The sequence below is a fragment of the Stegastes partitus genome, unplaced genomic scaffold (genome assembly GCF_000690725.1).
Source record: "Stegastes partitus isolate 25-593 unplaced genomic scaffold, Stegastes_partitus-1.0.2 Scaffold2376, whole genome shotgun sequence".
NCBI lineage: Eukaryota > Metazoa > Chordata > Actinopteri > Pomacentridae > Stegastes > Stegastes partitus.
Window position 1 is genome coordinate 1 of NW_007580107.1, and position 10,041 is coordinate 10,041.

Genomic DNA, 10,041 nt, shown 5'->3' on the forward strand with positions numbered 1-10,041 from the left:
TGTAAATCAAACATAGCCCCAATGGGAATCTGTTGAAATATTGTAGGGGGCGCCGTTGAGCCGTGTTGCATTTTACAACTTGGCCCAGCCTGCCTTTTTTATTCATCCTGACCTGCTCTATATGCCTACAAAATTGCGTAGCTCTAGGCCAAATGTGCTTTTGACAATTTAGAAGGTGGCGCTGTGGAGCAATTTTTCTATTGAGGTGTGTATTGTTCTTCCAAACTATAAAATTTTTCACCGGGTCTCATGTACATGGCAATTTTGGTGAGTTTTCGAGTATGTTTAGGGCCTCAAAAACGCGTATCTTTGGCACGAATAATAATAATAATCCGAGCAGTTCCAATACGGTCTTCGCACCCTTTTGGGTGCTCGGACCCTAATAATCCTGCAATAAAAAAATGAAATCTAAACTAATAGCAAGTTTACCAAACGGTTCAAATAATTAAATTGTTTATTTCTGATTCCCGTAACCCTGAAACTTCTCTCCATGTGTGATAAAAATCTGACTACAACGTTACCAGCAGTAAAATAAAAACATCCTGGCAGCAGTGATGGAGCTCAAATGATTTACCAGCAGCTTAGAAACTGTTAGTCTGTGTCTAAATGAAAGTACACAGTGTGACTTGGATCGATCTTGTCTTCTTGCTGAATTAATAATTCTGAGTAGTCATGAAGCTGCCAGCACTGTTCTGCGTGCATAAATGTGCACAACTCTGTGACTTTGGAGACACTCACATGGATCCTGCTGCTGTCTGATGATGCAGGTAGTTAATAAACTCAGAGGGAAGACAAAGCAACTGTTAATGTTTTGTCAGAAAAAAACAAAAAACAGATTAAGTTTAATCTGAGCTGTTAGTGTCTGTTTTTATTGCAGTAAAGTTTAAAGGACGTTTCAGTTTGTAGCACAAAAGATGTTAAACTGTAGGACAAAGTGAAGGTTGTTGTGTTATTTAGTGGCTCTTGCTCTCTGTGATATTTTAAAGCTAATATTGTTGCTGAAATGTGGAAGACGCCCTCCCCAAATCACTTCATACAATCAGAAATACCATTAGTTGTTTGTGTTTATCTTTTAATGTGACAGCATGTAGTTTAGACTTGAGTCGTGCTGAAAGTGATACAGAAATGTTACTAGGTCCGACCTTGTAAGGTGTCGGTGCACCTTTAACGGGGAAGTGAGCGGGGCGCTCATGCAGACGTGCAGTTCAGTTGTCGACAGATTAAGAGAAAGGAAGCATGTGTGAAAGACGCTGAAAGGAAAAAGGACTCCCCCCAAAAATATGAAACTTCTTCACTTGAATTTGATCATGAGGGAATTTCTATATCCTCATACAAAACAAGAGAAATCTTGTTCTTCCACACAAGTTTATCCCTAAAAGTAGGGATAAACATGTAACAAGGAAGACTATTTGGTTGCCTGTAATGACGATGCCACCTGTCCTAAGTCAGCTGGGATAGGCTCCAGCCCCCCGCGACCCTAGTGAGGATTAAGCGGTGTATAGATGATGGATGGATGGATGGATGTAATGATGATGCCCTGTACGGACTCACAGTATATGGCTTAGAGAAGCCGGCCTCCCTGTGAGCCTCCTCCAGCCACGTCTCGGCTGTCGTCTGGCTGCCGCCGCTCTGCTCCTTGGTATGAGGACTGTTGCTGATGCAGGGCTCACTGGGCTTCACTGGAGCTCTCACTGCTGGAAGGACTCTGGACTCCACACCGTTACTGCCACAATCTGTACACACATATAGCCAAACCACTTTGGTATCTTGCAGCTTTTCTCGCAGGTTAAAATAAAACCAGTAAACTCAGCAAAGTGTGCTGGGGAGTTTTAATATGACAAACAGAAAAAGAATACAGTGCTACCTGTTGCGGGTTTAGAAGAAGAGCTGCTCTTAGCTGCATTTTTCTCCCCTCCACCTCCTGAAGCAGCCGTCTTGCTCCCTTCTTTTCTAACAGGGCTGCTGTTGACCTGGAGGGAGCATCCAAAGCGTTAACACATGTTGAACAGGTGACACAAACACTGCACAGGTTCACACTGCTTTTAAAATATGGCAAAGCTGGAAATTCAAGAGTCTGGGAAGATCCTGGACTCCTGAAGACAGTTATTAGCAGATAAAATGCTAGAAACACAAATGCTCAAGCAAATAAACAACCTAATTTACAGACTTCAAACGACAAAGCTACTACATGACTCAACTACTGCGCCAGCTATGAAAATGAAAAGTTTACTGTGTGCCCTCCTCAGGATGCACTGATACCTTGGTTTTAAATAATATGCCAATAAAATCCAGGACTACAATGCCAAAAATCTAACAAAAAAACAGTTTGTACAGTCACAATAACATGGACTCATACTGTGTTATCCTTCACAGCTTCATACTAAAATGGTATTAATGCATCCTTTGATTGGACAGTAAATTGTGGCGCACTAACTATGAGGTCACTGACTAAAATGCTACCACATGTATGGTTCAGTTACCATGTGAAATTCAGTGGTAGTGTTTCCGTTCATTAGTGGGGCGTGGTGACCGTTACTGCTTCTGCTGTCACCCTTCGCCTCAGCTTTGGCCTTAGCATGGAGTAAACAGCACATTGGAGAAGGTGTCATGTTAGGAAGCAAAGATGGGGCTTCAGGAGGAAGGAGGTGCACCAAGCACAACATGTAGAGGTAAAAATGATGTGACATAAATGGCATACAACACTGTGGATGCTAAATATCAGGAAATACCATTATTATCATCATTTAAATCAGATGATTCTGGTTGGCGGTGGCTTGCACAACAAGCCTCATGGGGTTTACGTGGCGTTTTACAGATCTTATTTAGCTCATGATGCCTCACCTTGGCAGCGTGGCTCTGTTGGCTGGGAGCAGAGGTGGTATTCTGGGCTTCATCACTCTCAGCCACTGGCTTATCAGAGCAGCTGCTGGAGGTGGAGCCAACCTCTTCCTCTAATAGCATCCGCCTGGACATTTCCTCATCATACTCCTCTTTGGACTTTCTGTGGACAGCAGGAGAGTAGGAGAACATTAGCTGCTTCAATTTCCACTATTTGCAAATTAACCCTCGAGAGAAAGTAGCTCCTGAAATGTCTGACCTGGTCTCACGATGCAGCAATTAGTAGCCCAATTAGACTGTTTCAGAATACGTTTAGCAGTTCAGGTGTGATAAGAACCGCTGTAATCCAGAGGTAAGCCGGTTCTATTGGCCATTTAGCTCTTGGCTGACAGCAAAAATAAACAAGTGGAAACTAGAATAAGGCGGCTACGTCACGGAATGCCATGTGGTAAATACACTACACTACACTACGCCCTAACTTGCTCACAGGCATCACCAGGGGACACCACAGATCCTTTGATTTGATTTATTTCACACCTTAAATTGCCTTAGTGGAGACACATGCAAAGCCTTTACTAGAGGGTTAATTGAGAATTGCAGAGGCAGATAAAGTTGTTGTTATTGTGGCTGTGATTTGTCGGAGGATTTTTATAGCATCTCAAAAGACCGACTGTGATAATAATAGCACAACGACACATTTAGCTGTCAGACAAGACTAAAATCATTATTGAACTTTTTCACAGTGCTTGAAAAAAGGCATTTCTGCAAATAGTGCTGTTTATTTCGCATTTTCTATTTCACTAAATCTTTATAATTTGAAGATGTCATCCAACTAAGGATGTCCTCTTTCTGTGCATTATGTTTTAACACAAAGTCCCACTGAAACCACTCTAACCAACCACCGTTAGTTATGGAAAGTCAGCTTGCAGAATTGAAACTTGCTTGAGACTGATAACACAAATCCCTCACAGTAAACATTTAGTGGTTTTAATATTCACGGCATCAACTATCATTGCATGAAAAACCAGCTGCATCAGATATTAGTGAAAACAATTCCTTCATGGTGCATTCAGGTGTTTTTAGAGAAGCTAGTTGCAGAAAATTCTATAAAAACATCCACCCAGGAAGACAATGGGCAAACATGAACAGGAAGATCTGTTGACTGAAACTTGTTTGCATCTTAGAGACTCAGAAATAAGTTTATTTTCTTATTATACAGAAATGAACTGAAACCAGAGGTGGTCTGGAAGGGAGTAGAGGCAGAACAATGCAGCGCTGATATGCAGCCAAAGGAAGACAAAGGGGATAAAAACACTATTTTTCTCAGTTGCTTGTTGAGTGTCAATCCCTTCTACCGAAATTAGCTGGAACCTAAGGAGCTTAGCCGCGGTCCCATTAGACTCAGTGTGTTCTACTTGGCCGGGCTGTCACTGGCAAAATCCCATTAGAGAGCAGGGATAGGAGCGCCAGCACACCTGAGCACACACACAGGCAACGGCTGCATAAAGAAAATGTGGAAATCTGAGAGCAGTGTAATGCAGGTTAAAAAAAAATCGAATCTAATTCTTAAAAAAATGATAGAATCAGTGAATTAGTTAAGCACACACAGATAAATACTGACTGTAAGATTTCCTAAGTATCCACGTCACACTAATGGAATTGTGATATTTCAGCCAAAATATACGACAGAACACTAAAATCTATTAGATTTGGAAGAATAAAGTGGAAAAGGAGTCAAGCCAGATGAGGATAAGATCTGATCCATAACTGCTACTTAAAACATCACATTGTTTTTGATTTTATCTGTCAAAAAGAGTCCATCCAAGCCATAGGACTCCTAAAACAAATGAACTCTGTGTTTCAACTTTTATGTGTATCGTGGCGCTCGTGCAATGAAACATCCAGCAACAGCAAACTGTTCAAGGTAAACCTAAAATGGGCGACTGTTTGTGTTTGTATGTCTGCATAAGAAAGTAAAAGAATGAGACAGAGAAGAGAAGGCGACAGAGTGGAAGTAACTTACTTGAGAACCTCCTGCAGGATTTTCATCTCTTCCTGCTGCAACTCTGACATCACGTCGGCACCATCAGTCAGACACTCTGGGAGAGCGCCTGCATACACACACAGAGGAGTTTTACTCAATTCATCACTCTGTGTGTGTGTTTGGAGATTTGTGCATGTGTTGTTCTGTCCTACCGTTCCTTTCTTTAATGACTCTGAGAGCTTGAAGCTGCAGCTCCATGTTCTTCTGGACCATCAGTGAGCGAAACATCTGGAAGTCATCTGTAGCCAGGACTGGCTGGAACACCGACTGAAGAACAAAAATAATAAAAACTACTTCAAACCACATGATTATTGTTATTATTGAATGGCATCAGTGTTTGTGGGAGACAGTGACTTTGAAGCCAACATTAAACAACTTCATTGTGAAGTGCTGCAAATTGATTTATTAATAAAAAAACAAGTTTGTGTGCCAGTCATCAAGGAGTATATTTACACATAGTTTACATACAGATTACATACGTGCATTATTTTGTACCAGACTCAAACCAGACTTGAATCTTGTGTGGATACACCTCTGACTCATCAATTCACAGAAAAAAAAACTACTGAGATGCTGACATATTGGAAATCTTTAGAAGCCACTTTGCAACAAGTCTGAAAAAGTTCTCCACCACAGAACTTTATCTGTAATGTTGTATTTTACCAACAGTGGTCTGAGTTAATGTGGCCCTGTTACCCCCCCTTTGGATTAGCACAGGATGTTCCAGCATGGCTGGCACTCAACTCAAGCCCCTACAAAAATTAAGCTATGTTTGCAAATACAGTGCTACTTAAGCCTAATCTTTTACCTTAGCTTCCGGCCTCTAATCAAAGGTCTGCCCCCCATCCAGGCTAATGCTGGACAAGTCTGTCTGACAAACGTTCACAGGGCTGCTGGCTTCCTCAGTCCTCATGCTGAGCTTCTCTGTTTTTCATCCTGACAATTTAACTTCTCCTTTGCTTCTGACGCCCAAACCGACATTAAATCCTGTTTCTTTGATGAAACTAACCACAGAGACGGTGCAGTCAGCTACAGTAGGTTCACCGCTGCACTTTGCTCTGCAGCACATTCACCCATGTTTGTCTACGGTATCCTGGTGATCTACAACTGAAAACCAAATGCTCCAAACAATGTGGAAACGGTTCAACAACAACAAAAAAAACTTTGAGGTTGTCATTTTCACAATATCCACTTTTTGCTGCAACTGGTCTTTTATTTGCTACCAAAAATCATGACAGAGCGGTCGTCATTTACTACGTAAACCAAAAAATAGTTATATTTTGCACAACACATGCAGAATTTGCAGCACCAAAATCTAAACTACGATGTGTTTAACTCAATATTCATTTGTAATCCAGTCGATTTCCTGGATGGTATCTTGAATATGCTTTCAATTAAAGAAACTAAAGAAACTTACACATTAGTAATTGGTTTTAACGTCTTTATTTCTCTTATACTCTCTTTCATTAGGACGATTAACTCAGGTAGTCACTAATTTTACTGCAGAGCTTGACAAAGCTTCTGTTATCTGGGAACTCAGTTATCCGTGACAAAAATGTGACAGCAGTAATCTCTTAAACTGTTTTTTTGTCCAACGTTTCTGCATGGATAAACAAAAACCAAAACCTCTCCAACAACAAACGAGCAACAAGCATACTGTTAATCTGTGTTTTAGGAGCACTTGACCCTATTTGCAGACATTAACTATTTATCTTAGAGGTAATTAATGAGATCCGAGTCTTCTAAGGATTGCAATGTAATCCAGATCTCCATCTCTGCCAATCTGGCAGAGATGCATTGATCAGTGCCAATAAAAATCTATAGATAGACAAATAGCACAAATCTTTTAATGCAGGCAGCAAACGGCTGAGATGTTTTCACTGACTGTTGTAGACATGAACAAATGATAGACTGATGTATCATCATCAAACTTTGTAAAGCTATCAGGAGAGTGAATACGTGACCGATGCTTCAGGATGTTTTTTTGAAAGAAATGCACTGAAGAACTAATTGTTTGCTTTAGACACAAGCATCTTATCAATTTCGCTAAAGCCGGTGTAGATATTTCACCATAATGACTGCAGAATAAATAAACTGTTTTGGCAGGACACGTGGGAGTGCGACATTTGACTAAAATATGTGCAGTTATGAAAATAAGAAGGAAAACTTCTGATGTGTTGCTTGAAACTGACCTGTTCTGATAATTGCACGACTGTGATGAAGGTGTGAACATTGCTTTTTTTTTTTAACATAACAATCAGAGCAATGCTTTAGTAACACACTTTAAATAGGAGCAATTTAAGTTTAGCTTACAATAAAACAGAACTGTATATGTAGATCAGAATCAGAATAATTTAAATACTTGCTTACAGTGAAATTAATTTCAAGCAGTTGCTCAGATTGATTATTTTTTCTTGTCAGGAAAACACATTTTGCCTTGAAGGAGGAACCAGAGACCAGATATGTGTGGCACCAGGTAAAAAGCAGGATAATGGAGCCTACGCAAGGAAATCCCTTTCTCAAGGGACAGCTGATGGTGGTGTGCAAACAGAGAGCTTAAAGTACCTGCAAAGTTTTGGATCTGGCAAAAGGAGAGGTGCACGCATCCAGAAACTGCTGCTCGTTGATGCCAACCTCCTGCATGTAAGTCTCCAGCAGCTTCTCCACCTACAAGAGCAAAGCAGCTTACAGCAGTCCAGTCTGACGAGTCAGCGATATAATACTGCAAATGAGTAACGCTGTCATGAGTCAATGCATAATAACAGGAGACTATGGATGAGTGTCCGGCTTTGGGTTGTTTGTCCATCTGCACTCACCAGCCGCTTGTACTGCTGATGGATCTCTGTGTAGGACAACTTGTTTTCATCTTCATCATCGAAAACTGAAAATAATGACAATAAAAAGTGCAATTAAGCATTTTAATTGTGCATACAGGTGAAAATTGGCAAACATATTCGAAGGCATCTTTATTTACCAAGCTGTGTGTGCTGTCTCTACGTGCTAAAGTGCACATAAAAAGTTAATACACAACAATTGTTTGGTGGCTACGTTTAGCTACTTTGCTTTAAATGTGGGGCGACATTTTTTTCTCACCTTTGTTCTATGTCGAGGAGGTGAAAGAGGTGAAACTCAACTAATAGCTTAGTTATAGCTCGAAGGAAAATCATACATTAAGTGGAAACTGTCAAATACCACAAATACAGCTAGCTTCGTCAACAAAAACAACTTCACGTTAGCGTTAGCTTAGCCACCGCGCTAACGGTGCACAGCACCAGAGAGGCTTTGTTTCCTCCCATGCCCACGACTCAGAACTTATTTCATCTACCTGTGCATTTGTTTTCCATAAAGTCCGTGACAGGAATGACCCACTCGGGACTTCCCAGGTAGCCCACGATGCTCTCCACCACCCATTCGCTGTCATCCTCAGCCATGTTGGCCGCCGCTGGGTAACGTTAGCAACGGTACGGCGATGCTGTTGTCGTTCAGGTCGGCGCGTCCAGCTCCGCTAAAGCACGAACACAGGCGGCCCGGACGGTTGGGAAAAGACATCTGGTTCACCGTCCTTCAAAAAACACTCCCCATGAGTCCCTCCGCCGGCTGGTTCTTCTCCTCTCCTGACCGGGACCGGAGCGTCTCCGAGCAGAAATGCGCAGTCATGAATTTGAGAGTCGAAAGTGGTGACGCCTAATCGGTTGCCAGGGTGACCGTTACGTCAGCGCGCCGCCACACAGGTAGCACGAGCCCTCGGGAGGCGTCACTGCTGCTAATGTGTCTGTGATCACACGTTTCTCTGCTCCAGAGGACCCGTCAGGACCCAAGAGCTTCTTCCAGTGCAGCAGTCTGCAGATTTGAACCTGATAATTGCACCTTTTTTTCTTCTTTCTAAGACAGGCTATGATAGAGACACTGTGCTTTAAGTAAAGAATGGTTCTTTCCCTGCTTAAGCCACATTAATATCACAGTCACTGTAGGATAGCTTGACCAGTGGCTCTGGGAATTAGGTTAATTTATAATAATAGGGATCATCTTTATTTATGGAGCACTTATAAAATTCAAGAATAAGAAAACCAAGAAGCAGATAATAACTCAGTAATGCATATAAAAGCAACAGCGTGAAGTGTATATAATATTAGAAGAACCAAAAGAGAGTTCAAATGAAAAGCTATCCTAAAACACACTACACTGGATCTGTGACAGCAAATTGTTGTCGGTCAAATAGGTAGTTTTTGTGTCCCTCACTTTTATCAATCACTTATACAGACAAGACTGCTATCTAAAAACTCACGAACTATATCATAACGTTGCTCGTGGACTCTTCAATTTCAGTTTCAGTTACATAAGTTAAATACACACAAGACACTTCTGTCCAACATGTCCTTGTTCTGCTCAGGACACTCACCTGTGGTTGAGACATCACTCTGTGTCCATTCAGCCGTTTTGTTTCTGTCTTTGAGCTGCAGGTCGTGGGTCCGTCCTGCATTGTTCAGCAGTTCTTTAAAGAAGCTTACACCTCTATAGTCTTTAAGAGTCTGAACAAGAGTTTCAACTAAATCCACAGCTGTACCTAAACTACTTTAACTAATAACATGTACAAACAGATTCTTTATTTACAAGATTCTTTAATTTGAAAGAAATATTCTGCCAGAACAAGAGTAGTTACAGGATGTAAGCCCAGTTTTTTGAGTGTATACACCCTCTAATTGGCTTCATTATTGGCTGTGTGGAGTGAGCAGATTCGGTTTGATCTCAGGATCAGCTGATGTACCATACCGCTGATCATCATATCTGCCAGCAGTAACTATTTTTCACTGATTACACAAAGTCCTAAAACATTATTTTATTCATGTTTTCAGCTCAAACCAAGATTAGGTTCAAAGAAAAAGGGATGCACTTCTTTTTTAAATGGACTGAGCTGCCTTACAAAATGGTTTTATAACATTTTTGCACCAAGTATAAGTGCACAGAATAGAATTTGAGAATAGTTTTAAATTACAATGCAGTATAACTTAGACATATACTGCACAAACTTGTATAGGCTAGTTGCACAGATAGAAATACAGCAGTTCTAGTGAAACCCTATCTGTCGCCCCGCATTGGGGCACAAGCTCTCAGTATCACACCGTTCTCACAGTACACCTGAGAAAATCCATTCCTTACCC

General features: G+C 41.2%; 1 protein-coding gene across 1 annotated transcript; it reads right to left on the minus strand.

Annotated features, from left to right (window-relative positions):
- Positions 1-1,543: 1,543 nt before the first annotated feature.
- On the minus strand, positions 1,544-8,554 carry cfap36 (cilia and flagella associated protein 36; the record flags this gene model as incomplete). Its single annotated transcript, XM_008305008.1, has 8 exons — positions 8,208-8,554; positions 7,699-7,763; positions 7,448-7,549; positions 5,035-5,149; positions 4,862-4,949; positions 2,842-3,001; positions 1,865-1,970; positions 1,544-1,733 (listed from the first exon to the last, which is right to left on the minus strand). Coding segments are annotated over exons 1-8 (932 nt in total), but the record flags the coding sequence as incomplete, so codon positions are not given.
- Between the last annotated feature and the right edge of the window lie 1,487 nt (positions 8,555-10,041).